This window comes from Castanea sativa, chromosome 5, assembly GCF_040712315.1.
Source record: "Castanea sativa cultivar Marrone di Chiusa Pesio chromosome 5, ASM4071231v1".
NCBI lineage: Eukaryota > Viridiplantae > Streptophyta > Magnoliopsida > Fagales > Fagaceae > Castanea > Castanea sativa.
In genome coordinates this window covers 19,788,582-19,803,982 of record NC_134017.1, presented here as the reverse complement: position 1 = coordinate 19,803,982, position 15,401 = coordinate 19,788,582, and the positions used below count along the sequence as shown (strand labels likewise).

General features: G+C 39.4%; 2 protein-coding genes across 2 annotated transcripts; both read left to right on the top strand.

The window, feature by feature from the left end:
- The first annotated feature begins 1,225 nt into the window (after window positions 1–1,225).
- LOC142634873 (G-type lectin S-receptor-like serine/threonine-protein kinase CES101) lies at window positions 1,226–2,516 on the top strand. The gene is made up of 5 exons (XM_075809121.1): window positions 1,226–1,369; window positions 1,453–1,663; window positions 1,742–1,979; window positions 2,083–2,228; window positions 2,311–2,516. The coding sequence occupies exons 1-5, from the start codon at window positions 1,226–1,228 to the stop codon at window positions 2,514–2,516; spliced, it is 945 nt and encodes a 314-aa protein (XP_075665236.1).
- A 9,774-nt stretch (window positions 2,517–12,290) lies between these two features.
- LOC142634872 (uncharacterized) lies at window positions 12,291–13,799 on the top strand. The gene is made up of 2 exons (XM_075809120.1): window positions 12,291–12,653; window positions 13,677–13,799. Exons 1-2 carry the CDS (start codon window positions 12,291–12,293, stop codon window positions 13,797–13,799), a joined length of 486 nt encoding a protein of 161 aa, XP_075665235.1.
- Window positions 13,800–15,401: the final 1,602 nt, after the last annotated feature.

Sequence of the window (15,401 nt, the reverse complement as noted above, 5' to 3'; positions counted from 1 at the left end):
AAAACACTTCACCTTCATTTAGTGCAAAAATGTTCGGGAAAATGATAGCTATATGCCTCTGAACATTTTAGATTTGTTGCTTGGTAACATCTACATTTCTATTCTTTACACATGCAACACCGCCTAGTGCCAAGATAGGGGTTTCAGCCAATACAGTTGATACGTTCGATGAGCTACTAGTTAGTAGAAGAGGCACATTCTCATTCTTGAATCGCATTTCCCAGTAAAAGCAGTTGGTTTACTTAGAAGAATAAATTTTTATATAAACCAATTAAGTATTTAAGGAATCAATCTTTCTAGAAATGGCACAGGCTTCAAATAGTTACTTTCTGTGATGACACACTATCATAGTATCATATAAGTTCCACAAAACTGGCCAGGCTTGAGAAACACAAAATGTCTATGAGAGAGTGATGTGTTCATGTAGGAGATTAAATTGAGTTATGTGATAAAGTGAGTGAGATGCACTGAGCCATTTCCATTTATCTTGCTAACACAGTGAAAAGAGCCACTGGTTTATCTCTATATCAAATCAAATTTGCCATATTAATGTTCTGATTTACTAATTTAAAACAAGGATTTCATTTGACTTAATTTGGCTTTAAATGTGATATTTAAATTTTTTTGTAGATTTTTAAGTCCTATATATGCCCCTTTCTTTTCTAAGTTATTGTAGGCATTAAGCATAGTTTATAAAAAATTCTACTTCTATTTGTTTATGCAGAAGAACCGCGAGTATTATTCCTGTGTATAGGTATCATCATAGTAACAATAGGAGGACTATGCATACTGGCATTATTATACTATTTCGTATGGATAAAACATCGAGCAAAAGGTATTCTAGTAGTCATAATGACTTAATTTGGTTTGAATGTGATACTTTGTTTCTATCTTTATTCATCATTCCATATATAAGCTTATATTTGAGGATTCTTTTTTTTTTTTTGTTGAGAAACACACACATATATATGGGATTCTAAATGTATAATTTTTCATCTTTTTCGGTTATTAATGCAGCTAACCACCGATACGGATCACCATTACAAAAATAGGTGGTGTCATTGTACTCATGTTCAGGTCCATACGATATATGATACAACAAAATCTTAGATATTTCGGTAATGCCACAGCAATAAATTATATGCATATAAATAATAATTAAATTAATGAATGATCTCTTACCCTGTTTTAGCTTAATTAACAGGGAAGAGAGACAGAGAAAGATATGTTATTACATGCGCTCGAAAGAAGAGATGGTAAGAAGAGCCATGAATTGCAATTTTTCAGCTTAGAAAGCATAGCATCAGCCACAAACAATTTTACAACTACAAGCAAGCTTGGAGAAGGTAGCTTCGGATCTGTTTATAAGGTATACTACATAAAAATTTTAATATAATGACAGAAAAATTAAAGGAAAGTTGTTAGATTAGGACTAATTAGTTATTGTTTAAGGGACAATTGCCTGATGGTCAAGAAGTTGCAATAAAAAGGCTTTCAAGGAATTCTGGACAAGGATTTTTGGAGTTTAAGAATGAAGTTATACTAATTGTCAAACTGCAGCACACTAATCTTGTTAGGCTTGTTGGATGTTGCATTCACAAAGAAGAGAGGATGCTTATCTATGAATACATGCCTAATAAAAGCCTCAACTTTTTTCTCTTCGGTTAGCAAGTTTTGACAATTTAGTTAATTATCTTTCTTTTGATTTTTGTTAATTGCTCACACATATGTTCTACTATAGATCCTGCAAAGAAGAATATTCTAGATTGGAAGAAATGCTTCAACATCATTCAAGGGATCCTTCAAGGGCTTCTATACCTTCATAACTACTCAAAATTAAGAATAATTCACAGAGATCTGAAGGCTAGTAACATTTTACTGGACAATGAGATGAATCTAAAGATTTTCGATTTTGGTATGGCTAGAATATTTGGGTCAAATGATTCTAAAGTAAACACAAACAGAGTTGTTGGGACATAGTGAGTGATTAAACCACTTTATGAGAAAGTGCATGGATATGAATGTGCATACATGAATGTGTTTCTTCCTTCACATACTAACAAAGTTTGTTCAATTGTTTAGCGGTTATATGCCTTCGAAGTATGCGATAGAGGGAGTTTTCTCAACAAAATCAAATGTCTTTAACTTTGGAGTCATATTGTTGGAGATTGTGAGTGGTCAAAAGAATTATAGTAGTCACCATTCTGAACGACCTCTCAATCTTATTGGATATTAAAGTTCCTAGTGACACTATGCTTATTTTTTTGAAACACCATGTTATATTCATAATTATAAGAGTCTTGGAATTGTTTCAGGCATGGGAGATGTGGGGAGAAGGTAGGGGCTTGAAGTTATTTGATCCAACTTTAGGTGATTTAGATCACAGTGATCAAGTTTTGAGGTGCATTCATGTGGGTCTCCTTTGCGTCCAAGAAAGCCCAATTGACAGACCTACCATGTTAGATGTGATATTTATGATATATAATGAAGCTAATAAGCTACCTGCACCAAAGTAGCTGGCATTTTTCCTCGGAAGGAATATGACAGAGACAGGAATTGTAGAATGCAGACCAGAAAATCAATATATAAAAGCTGAAACTTCATGTGAGAAGGCATGAGGTTGCCAAGTGACGCTTTAATAGAGTGATTTTGTCCAATATGGGTTGACTTTTTGAAATAAACAAAAGGGTTTGTCCAATACTAAAGTTGATAGCAAGCCCAAGCCCATTTTAATAACTTACATTAATCCTAACCAAACTTTAATAAATAATAGTAGTAAATAATAACTCCTACAATAAACCCCAGGTACTGTACAGATAACAACTCTATTGACTTTGAAGTTCTCTCTCATGATGGACATTGTCTTAAAATCTACACATAAATTGTTTTCTCTCTTTAGCAAAAAAAAAATGTTTTCTCTCTCTTAATGCATGCTGTCTTTGAATCAATACATAAAACTGTTCACCTCCTTCCAAAACAATAGTTTGTAGTCTCAATTTAGTGATCAGTTGAAGCGATTAAGGTAGAAGATTAAGAGATTTCGGTGCTCATTGGTTTTTGAAATGAAAGAGTTTCTCTCAATAAATGATAGCTTTGCATGTTGATGTTGTTCAATTTTTTTCTATATATATATATATATATATATATCTGTTTTCTTTGGCTTGTGAAATTCCTCCATAGTTGCTTCTGCAGTCTCTTGGTTTCCTTTTCTGAAAGGAATCTTAATTTCTATCATAAATTCTTTTATAACAAAAAAATTCTCTATTCGGTTTCTCTAACAGTTAACCAAATAATTTTTGTGTTCTATATTTTTTCTTTCCCTACTTTCCTTGGCTAATTGAAACAATTTAGAATTACTCAAAATTTGAGCTGGGTATTGGAGAACACTAGGCCTCAGTTTTATTCTCATTTGATTTTTCTTCTTTTGTTTCTGTACAAATAAATCGCCTGTGGTGGAGCTTAATGATCTTAAACACTAGAAATGGATCACAAGCAGCATATGCGATTAGTACTTTCCTAATTCCAATTTTTTTTTTTTTTCCCTTTTTGTTTTTGCTCCATGGCAAATAGTGCAGACCCTTTTCAACTTCTAAGAAAATGTTTTGCTTCCTTTTTAAGGAGCCAACAATAAAATGTCATGTCAATGAAAAATCTTAGTAATGCAGCATGTACTTGATGAATCTCACTGAAGTATTAAGCAATTCTAATTGAAGATGTTGCAATTCATTTCTTGAATTGGGAAAAAGGTGAATGGACTCTAGTTATAATCATAATGGTCAATCCCTAACTTGCAATACTACCAAGCACAACCATCTACAATCTCATATAATGCAGTCTTTTGGCATCATATGGTGACTTGAGGCAACTCTTGAATTCTGATCATATTTGTTGGCTTTATTCCTTGACAAAAAGTGTTGTATTTGCTTTAATTTTGTTCTTTGTATTTTGTGGGATTTTATCATATTGGGTTTAGTATAATTGGTGAAGAATCGAGCATGAATTGAAGAACAAGTGGATTTTCCGAGAAGCTCGCGAGAAGATAACTCGCGAAAGAGCCATGTAAGAAGCACATGCTAGAAGTTGAAGAGTCATGCCAGGTTGTCGATTTCGCGAGTGTATCGCTGGTAAAGCCTTCCCACAAGATACCCACAAAACTCTCTACCTGAAGGATTTTTAAGTGTGACTTTTTTACCCTTCACCCATACTATATATACTCTCATTACCCACAATAGTATAAGAGGCTATTCAGAGAGAAAAATCCTAGATAGGTTTTCTACAACACACACACCAATCTTTTAGAGAGAGAGCTACTCATCCTTAGTGAGAAATCATTGTAGCCTCTTCTCCTTCCCTCTCCCATTGTCATACCTTGAGAGGAGATTTGTACCCAAATACAACGCACACCTTTTTAGAGTGTAGAGAGTGTTTTGGAGTTTGGAAAGTTTTGGGGATTTGCCAAAAGAAGCCAGTGAGGCTTGATGGATGCAATCGGACGTACTGCAGGATCCGAAAAGCTAGAGAAGACATGACTCCGAGAAGTCCGTTAGTTGTAGGAGCTTGGAGGGCTCAAGTACATTGGGTAGACTAGGCATGGAGGGTCTTTTGTTATTTGTGTACTCCAGCTTTATTCTCTAGTGGATCGATTTTGACTTGGAGGGTAACGGAGAGGTTTTTCACCGAGTTCTTTGGTTTTCTCTTTGATAACACATCTTAGTATTATCTTGTATTTGTATCTCTTTTCCCTTACTCTTGTGCTTTACTTTTATTTTTTGTTGTTCATGTTTATGCACTAGAGTAGTTATCGGTTTATTACGCACATTTACTCTTGTTCTGTACTTTGATTAAGTAAGAGTAAAAACAATCAAGCCGTAATTTTTTTGGGGGGTCTAAACAAGCTCTTGTGTTTTGACACAAATTCGAGCTTTCAATATTGTATCACATAGTTTTGATAAATTCAATGCATTAAGACATGATAAAGCAATATACAGTTAACATTATTTTTTGGGCTAAAGTTTCACCAGAGCTAACTACTTTGTGGGTTTTTGGCTGCATATTGTAGTTGACTAAAGAAGAGATGCAAGCTTGTGTCAGATAGCTTGTAGTGAAACATAAAGAACTAGACTACAACGAGCTATCAAGGAAAGAGTTGAAAGTTTTGCAAGAGTGGATGGCGGACAACAAGGTTTCTAGAAATTGCTAATTTCATTTAGATATTGGAATGGTTATTGAGGGAAATTTAGAGCAAGGAAAATGACAAAAATTAGAGTTGCTTCTGAATACGTTTCAATGGAGGTTTGAGATATTTGAAGTTGGCCAACCTCATATTAAAATGAATTTCTTTTGAGTGTCTCTCAATGGTCCTGTATCCAAGTAGAGTTTGATTCCTGCTATTTTTTAGGGTGGTGCTTTATTCTTGAATGAGTACCCAATTAATTTGTTTCCTTTTTTCGTATTCACTTGCTACCTATGTACTTTGAGGTTCCATAATGAGATAGAAGTGCTTTCAAACTCTTATTACTGATTCATTAATGAGATTTATTTGTTTTCTTTTTTGTACCTATGCTATTTTACTATGATATGTTAGGGGTATGGCGGCTTGCATTTTGGTTTTTACATTGTCTCTATGAAATTAGATAGCATGTTCTTCAAGTTCCTCTTGAAGCACCATTTGTAGAAAGATCCAATCTTACCTAAAGAATAGTAGCTTTTTATAAAACTCATTTTGACATTTGGTAGAACATAAGTTCATTATAAAACTCGTTTGACATTTGGAAGAAAGGTAGCTCTTTGAATAATTTACATCTCTACCATATAAACGTTTGAACATTCCTCTTGGATATGACATTTTATGTTTCATGTTTGATTTTAAATAAATTTAAGGTTTAGTGTTATACATGGTTTAATAAATCTGCGACAAGTAATGATTTGCCTTAGCTGTTTATACAAGAAAATTTTGAGAAACATAAACCTATTAGTATGCCCAAAGGGTTTTTTAAAAACACTATTGAGATTTCCCACCAACCCTCTTCCAACTTTTGTAATCTCTTATCAAATATATGGTGATATATGCTCTACATAGCATGCACTTATTTTTATGTATACATGGATTATACTTTTACATATTTTTTCCATGCATAGAGAAATATCACATTCTTGCTTAAATTTATTTGTTTTCACAACAATTGAAAGGAAGTCTAATGACATACAATATAATTGAAATTGATTCCCAAATTATTATTAAACATAATAAATATTATATATAGGCTATAAGATAAAGTTTTTTAAAAATATTTTAAGATGCACCGCGTATTGTGCGGGACATCAGCTAGTTGTTCATCAAATGGAGTATCAATTTCAGAGATGGTACCAAGGTGAAGGGACCTGAGTCTTTGAACCAATATTGCCGTAAAGCAAATTTTACCACAGAAAGCAACAGTAATATCCCATGTTAATGTTAACATGGTGGTTGTGTGTGTCACATTTTCATTCTGGGAGAATCATAGAATATATGTGTCTATGTATATGGCTCTATGCGCACTGTAGTTTAAAATTTATTTAATTATCTTCTTCCGAATGTTATTAATTTACACATGTTAGCATATGCTCTACAAAAAATGATCCTCACTAAGCAAAATAATCATACCTATAACCACTTCCACTACACCCTAAAACCATCAGATGTGAATCGTAATTCCAAATTTTCCTTCCACCGCAAAAATAGATCTTTTTGAGCACTACTGCTACATCTTTTATTATCTCTTTCTTGTTTATTTTTAAAGCTCCTGCCAGATTAATTTTATGAATATCAGTTAAATTAATCTTTTAGGTAAGGTTAGTGGTAGAGAACTTTACATGATCGATCAACATTTCTTCTCTTGGTCAGCTCCTGATGATATTTCCCTCAAAACAAGTGGAACCTAAAGATACAGGTTAATGAATGCGCAAATAAGGTTAGAAAAGTAGGAATATGAAAATGCTGAGATTTTGTAACAAAGATCCGAATTTGCTTTGACATAAGACCTAAGTGGGTCCACGTGTGGTGTCATAAACACATGGCAATCAATTCTGTAATCAAGTCAAAAAAGAAAGTTCAATAATCTGACAAAAAGGTGTTCAAAAAAAAAAAAACTCTGACCAAAAGAAGAAAAGGTCAAAAAAGCCAGCAGTTTGGCTGTAGTGATTGACAATCAACGAGTTAGACTACCTTCACGATCTCGTCTTAAAATTTTCCATCGATATGCATGGCTAGCAAAGGAAGGAAGCTTCTTGCTCAGTTTGATTTATTTTTTCTGATTAGACTCATTCATACTGAGACAGATGTATTGGTACAAGGCCAAAAGCTTAGACATAAGGAGAGCGTAGTCTTAGCCAATAGGACATTCAGGTTGGCTTTTAAGAAACTAGGAATGAGTATGGAAACTAGACAAACCACAGATATTTTTACACAACTTCGTGGATATAACTGTAAACAACCCAGCCAAAGGTACTAAGACTGGACCTTTGTTATGTATCCAATATTTTGTTAGTTGCTTAGAAGGAACCAAGCCTCCTAATTTGATGACTATGATATCAAAAGAGTTCAAATCTTCACTTCAAAAAAAAAAAAAAAAAAAAAAAAAAGAGTCCAAATCTCCAAATTAGACTAGCAAACAGTTTGTTACTCTGAAAATCATGATTAATCTTTGTTCACTATTAATATTCTAGGCACTTCCAATCAAATAAAAGATTATACCAACTTGCTATAATTTATCAATGAAACCAATCACAATTCACCAATCTAAGTAATCCTAATCCAGACTAATTTATTTGAATAAATAAAACATATCTTTATCATCATTTATCCCATAAAAATTTAAATTAGGCATAAATTCTGTTCTCTTAGCTGATTCTAGCTAGTTTAGCTCTGGTTTTTTTTTTTTTTTTTTTTTTTTGTTGTAACTCAAACGCTTCTGATGGGACTGACAAAGTAAAACACGGACGAGATCTCCTCCACAGACGAACCTGACCGATTATCCGCATCACTGAGGAGGATGTTAAGACCATTCAATGCTGCCAATAATGTCCCGGACGGTTATAATTAAGACCAGCTGGACGAACCGTTGGAAACGTATTGAATCCCATTACTCAGCTGGAGACGTTATCAAGAAAGACATTTACACCACAACGGCTAGAATCCAGAGGGATATATAAAGCCCTCATAACACCAATGCAAGGTACATACATGGTCACAAGATATACTGAGCTATTTTTGGTTTTTATTGTTATAAATCTTCTTCCACACCAACTTTGGCATCGGAGGCATTGTGGCAAGCACCACACCGGTGACCATTTGAGTGAGCTCTTGCTTCCGTCGTGACGTAGGAGTGTGACCGGCCCTATCTGGACGAACTCATAACGACTGACGAACTTTTGCTTCATCAGTTTGGCGCTATCTATGGGAACAACATTCTCGTACTACGGTTGGAAAATGCAGTTCCTACCAACTTCGATATCCAGATGGAATCCAACCAGGATTCAACGGCCTTAGCTCAGCAAGTTCAAGCTCTTATGGCCACTGTCGAAGAACTCACCAGACAGAATCAGGAGATGGGACAAATGCTTCAGCAGGAGGAGAACCGATCAAGAGCTGTCCAAGAGGATGGAGGGGACAGCCACGGGATAAGTGACCGACGAAGGACCATTACTCCAGAGGAACAACATTCTGATCTCCTCCAGGAAATGAGAAAGGAGATGAATGAATTGAGAAATGCCATCAAGGAGAAGACGGATCGGAGCCTAGATAGAATGGTCAGGGCAACGGATTCTCCCTTTACCATGGCAATCTTAGAATGACCAGTACCAGCAAAGTTTCGGTTGCCTTAACTTGAGCCTTTTGATGAGCTTAAGGATCCCCAAGATCACCTTAATACCTTCAAGACGACACTGGGCCTTCAACAGCCCCCTGATGAAATAATGTGTCGTTCCTTTCCTACTACACTGAAGGGAGCTAGAAGAGAGTGGTTCACGAGACTGCCCACTTCGTCCATTGACAGCTTCGAGCAATTAAGTAGCGCCTTTCTGCACCATTTCGTCGGAGGGCAACGTCCTAAAAGACTAGCAGATCACCTACTCACTATTAAGCAAGGGGAGAGGGAGACCTTGTGGTCATACGTGAAACGCTTCACTCGAGAGACCCTAGAAGTGGACGATGCAGACGACAAGGTATAGCTGATGACATTTAAAGCAGGGCTAAGGTCTAGAGAATTCGTTGTCTCGCTGGCAAAGAATCTACCTCAGACGATGGCAAAGATGCTCTTGAAGGCCTAAAAGTACATGAATGCCGAGGACGCACTGGCAGCCATTGTGGACGAGGAAAGGCCGAGAAAGGAGGGAAGGAAGGAAGACGAATATAGGGGCAAAAGAGGGAGCACCCAGGTTGTCGAGGAAGTGACGTAGACAAACGAAAGGACGAAAAAGCTCCACGAACGGTAAAATTCACTCTTCTAATTATGCCTGTTGACAAAATTTTGACACAGATTCAGGATCAACATTACCTTCAGTGGCCGAGACCTTTACATTCGTCCCCTAACGTGCGTGACAAGAACAAATACTGCCGATTCCACAAGGATCATGGCCATTACACAGAGGATTGCTTAGACCTGAAAGGACCGATAGAGGAGTTGATACAGAAAGAAAAACTGTAGAAGTATGTGAAGAAGGGGGAGTCCAGCAGGTTCAGAGACGGCAACAAGAGCCAGCGCGAATCCTTGTCCAAGAATTAGATCCGTCCATCCCAACCATCGCAGGAGGTGATCGGGGAGATAAGTATGATAGCAAGAGGGCTATTCACGGGGGGATCATACGAGTCCCTCAAGAAAACATGCTAGAGACAAGTAAATAGCGTCCATATGGAACCCCTATTGAAGCAAAGACGGACAAACCAGGACATATTTTTCAACGAAGAGGATGCTCAGGGAGTAAGGCGGCCACATAATGACCCCTAGTTATAACGCTCACAATCAAAGGGTTCAACACCAAGAGGATCCTTGTAGACAATGGTAGCTCCACAGACATCATGTACTTCCCGTCCTTCCAACAGTTGAAACTAGATCCTAGGAGATTACGCCCATTTGACTCCCCCTTCGTCAACTTCAACGGGGACAGGGTATACCCCAAGGGCATAGTGCGCTAAAAGTCATAATAGGGACCTACCCGAAGCAGCTGACCCGTCAGTTGGACTTCTTGGTGGTAGATTGCCTCTCCTTATATAATGTAATCATTGGGAGACCCATGCTTAACAGGTGGAAGGTGGCTACATCCACCTACTACCTAAAGATGAAATTCCCAATTGAGGACGGTGTCGGCGAGGTGAAAGGGGATCAGGTCTTGGCTAGGGAATACTACCAGGCTGTATTGGCTGCGAAGGAAAACCACACGTGGACAATTGAGGAGGAAAAAGAAGACAAAGTAAAAGCTTTGGAAGCAGTGGAACTCATCGAGGGGGAGACTGCCAAGGTGACGAGGATAGGAACAACCTTAAGCCCCGAGATAAGGACGAAACTTGTTCAATTCCTCAAGGAAAACCTGGATGTCTTTGCATGGAGTCACGAGGATATGCCCGGCATATCATGCTAGGTAATCCAGCACAAGTTGAACGTGGATCCTGGGAAAAAGCCCATCCAACAAAGACAACGAGTCTTTGCCCCCGAAAAAAGTCAAGCGATCACTGACGAAGTTAACAAGTTGTTACAAGCAGGCTTCATTTAGGAGGTTTATTATCCCGAGTGGCTGGCCAACGACATGCTGGTGAAAAAAGAAAATAGGAAATGGAGAATGTGCGTGGATTTCACGGACCTAAACAAGGCTTTCCCAAAGGACAGTTTCCCCCTGCCTTGGATAGACCAGCTGGTAGATTCTACGGCCGGGCATAAGCTACTGACGTTTATGGATGCTTTTTCAGGATACAACCAGATAAAGATGGCTGAGGAAGATCAAGAAAAAACCGCTTTCATCAGCCAAAGGCTCTACTACTATAAGGTGATGCCTTTTGGACTGAAGAACGCAGAGGCAACATATCAAAGATTAGTAAACAAGATGTTCAGTAAGCAAATTGGTAGAAACATGGAGATGTATGTGGACGATATGCTCGTCAAGAGCAAAAAGGAATTGACGCACCTGAACGATCTGGAAGAGACGTTTGATACCCTTAGAATATATCAGATGAAGCTGAATCCTAGTAAGTGTGTTTTCAGGGTAGCCTTAGGAAAATTCTTGGGGTTCATGGTGTCCCAAAGAGGGATGAAAGCAAAACCGAAGAAGGTACAAGCAATACTGAACATGACATCGCTGAAGACCATCAAAGAAGTCCATCAAAGAAGTCCAAAAGCTCACAGGGAGGATTGCTGCACTCAATAGGTTCGTCTCTAAAGCAACGGACAAATGCTTACCCTTTTTTAGGACATTGAAGCAAACTTTTGCCTGGACTGACGAATGTGAAGCAGTGTTTCAAAAGCTTAAACGTTACCTGAGCAATCCGCCCCTCCTAAGTCCATCGAAGGAAGGAGAAAACCTTTATCTATACTTGGCGGCATCAGCCACGGCCATCAGCGCGGCTCTAATTCGAGAGGAAGATAAGAAGCAGCTTTCAGCGTACTACATCAGTCAAGCCCTCCAGGGAGCAGAAGCCAAGTATCCCAAGATTAAGAAGATTGCATTTGCTTTAATAGTGGCTTCATGGAAGCTGCGACTGTACTTCGAAGCACATCTTATCCTGGTAATGACGGACCAACCAATCAGGAAATCCATGAACAAACCTAAGGTAGCAGGGAGAATGGTCCAGTGGGCAATCGAACTCAACCAGTTCGACATCGAGTACCATTCCAAAACAGCCATCAAGGCGCAAGCTCTAGCAGATTTCATTGTCGAGTTCACCCTTCTAGAAGATGACGACCGTGGTGATGAGGCGGAACAATGGACAATCCAACTGATGGCTCATCAGCCCAAATGAGGGGGGAGTAGGGGTTATCATAAACACCCCTGATGGAGAAAAACTCAGATATGGAGTCCAACTAAAATTCTCGACAACCAACAATGAGGCCGAGTACGAAGGGATACTGATGGGATTGAGACTCGGGAAAGCACTTGGGGCTAAGAACCTACTCATCCAGAGCGACTCGAAATAGGCGATAGGGTAAATCAGGGAAGAGTATGAGGCAAAAGATGAGAGAATGTAGAAGTATCTCGAGCTTACGAAACATCTAGCTCGGGAGTTCGATAAGTTGGACTTCGTTCGGATCCCAAGAGACTAGAATATGGCAGCAGATGAGATAGCGAAGATGGCCTCGTCAGAAGAAAAACTGACGAACGGGGAATTACTCATGGAGATTCAGAAACGCCCCAGCATCGAAAAAGTCCCAATATTTTCCATCCAGAGCATAAATAGCTGGATGGCACCGATCGTGTCGTTTCTCCAAGATAAGCACCTCCCCTACGATGCCCTAGAGGCTAAGAGGATCAAAACGAGAGCGGCTAGGTTTACGATTTTGAATGACACCTTATACAAAAGGGGCTTCTCCATGTCCTACTTGAAGTGTGTCAACGAAGAAAAAGCCAAGTACATCCTTCGAGAAGTCCACGAAGGAATTTGTGGAGACCATGCTAGGCCTAGATCTCTGGTAAGCAAAGTTATTTGAACAAGTTATTCGAACAAGAGGTTCAGGAATGTCCAAAGGCTGCTGGTAAAGAAACTGACGACGATAACCTCCCCGTGGCCATTCGCACAATGGGGGATTGATATCATCGGCCCATTGCCCCTAGGAAAAGGACAGGTAAGGTTCCTGCTCGTTGCTATTGATTACTTCACAAAATGGGTCGAAGTAGAGGCAATAGGAACTATCACAGAGGCACGGATCCGTAGCTTCGTATGGAAGAATATAATTTGCAGGTTCGGGATTCCAAGAACGATTATATCAGATAATGGGCGTTAGTTCGACAGCCAGGGATTCAAAGACTTTTGCTCGGGGCTAGGTATCAGGAACCAATTCTTGTCCCCAGGACACCCACAGGCGAACGGACAGACGGAAGTGACTAACCGGACACTGCTCAAAATTATCAAAGCACGACTGGACGAGGCGAAGGGCACCTGGTCGGAAGAATTGCCCAATGTCTTGTGGGCCTACAGAACAACGGCAAGAACCCCAACGGGAGAGACGCCTTTCAAGCTCACTTATGGCACTGAGGCAGTAATCCTAGTCGAAGTGGGGATGGCCAGCGTCAGGCGAGAAGTATTCTGCAAGAATGACAACGACGACCAACTTCAAATTAATCTGGATTACCTGGATGAAATAAGAGACAAGGCCTCTAGCAAGACGATCTAGTACCAGCGGAAGATGACCGAGTACTACAACAAAAGGGTCAAGTTCAGACGACTTGAAATTGGCGACCTCGTCTTGCGCAAGGTCACCACAGCAACCAAAAATTCCGCCCAAGGAAAGCTCGGCCTTACATGGGAAGGACCTTACAGAGTCATCCACTACTCCCGGCAAGGCAGCTATCATTTGGAAACCCTAAACGGGCAGAGGTTCCCGCAACCCTGGAACATTGAGCACTTGAAGAAATACCATCAACAGATGTAACACAGAAATGTACTCATTCCTGAAAATTAATGAAATAAAGATTCAAATAATGTCTTCATACAGGTCTCGTCAGTAGTAAATCCCGGAGACCCAATATGGCAAAGTAATAAGATTCCGCCTAGACGGATGTACATTGCCAACGAAGACAAGAGATTGTCTCGGAAACCCAATATGGCTAAGCAATAAGATTCCGCCTAGACAGATGTACATTGCCTACGAAGCCAAGAGATTGTCTCAGAAATCTCTAAGAAACAGCTTAAGTAATAAGATTCCGCCTAGACGGATGTGCATTATTGATGAAGGCGAAAAAGAAAAGGAAAAAGCCTAAGTAATAAGATTCCGCCTAGACGGATGTGCATTACTAACGAAGGCGAAAAAGAAAAGGAAAAAGCCTAAGTAATAAGATTCCGCCTAGACGGATGTACATTACTAACGAAGGCAAAAAAGAAAAGGAAAAAGCCTAAGTAATAAGATTTCGCCTAGACGGATGTACATTACTAACGAAGGCGAAAAAGAAAAGGAAAAAGCCTAAGTAATAAGATTTCGCCTAGACGGATGTACATTACTGACAAAGGCGAAAAAGATTAAAAAAGAAGAAGCTAAAGTAATGAGATTCCGCCTAGACAGATGTGTGTTGCTGATTGAGCCAAAAGATAAGATCCAACCCTGACAGATACAAGTTACTAACGGGTCAAAGAGGTTGACAGGTCTTGAAGCACATATAGGTACAACATATGTAAGTAAATACGATGTTAGAAAAGCCCAAAAACCAAGGGCAACTACCTTTGTTTTTACATCTAAAAGCCCATAAACACTAGGCTAAAAATATTCTTATCAAAAAGCAAATTAAAAGTGTTCTGGAATTTGAGCCTAAAACACGTCAAGCATCTAAAAAAAAAAAAGAGAGAGAGGAAATCTTGAACAAGTAACAAGTTCAAACGTCCAGGATAGCATCGTCGTCAGCAGGGACACCAAGGGCATGAGCTTTGACCACTGGGACATCAACGGCAGGAGTGTCTCCAGGAGCGTCAGCAGTCGTTGCCTGAGCAGCCTCGTCAGCAGAAATCTCCTTGTCCACTTCCTCCATGTCCAGCATCTCCAAATCTATTCCAGAAGGGTGCTTAATACAATATCTCCTCAAAAGCTCGAACCCTTTGAAATACCAGCTGAAGAGAACGGAGTTGTACTCCTCAGTCTACTGGAAACCCTCAATAGCCCTGGAAGCGACGACCTTGATCTTCTCCTTGGCGGCTGCAAGCTACTCGTCCTTCTCCAAAACCAGCTACTGCTCGACCTTAAGCTCGTAACTCAATTTCTTGACCTCCTCCCTGGCATGATGAACATCCTCCATCAAAGCTATCAAATCCTTCTTCAGTTTCGAGTTCTCCATCTCCAGGACCTTAATCCGAGAGAGCGAGGACTCAACCTTAGCACCCTGAGCAAGGTACTTCGAGGAAAGATGAATGGTCTCCCCCAACACCTAAAAAAAAAAAAACGAGAAGGAAAAACACGAAGGAATTTAACCTTAGTACACCTATATAAAATAAAAAAGATAACTTAGCACGAGCAGGTTACCTGGACGAGCTTATGGAGATGAGGACCCATCAGCTCATTTGAAGGCAAACCCGAGAACACCTTCAAGTCCTCCGCGGTCACGACCCCATGAGCCCTGTCCGTCGCCAACCTCTCATCATCCCAGACAGTGGATGAACAAGCAGCGTCCTTCCCCCTATTAGACGTGCGAGGCCTTTTTGAAGCAGGGGTCGGGATCTCTTCAACCGAGGTGGC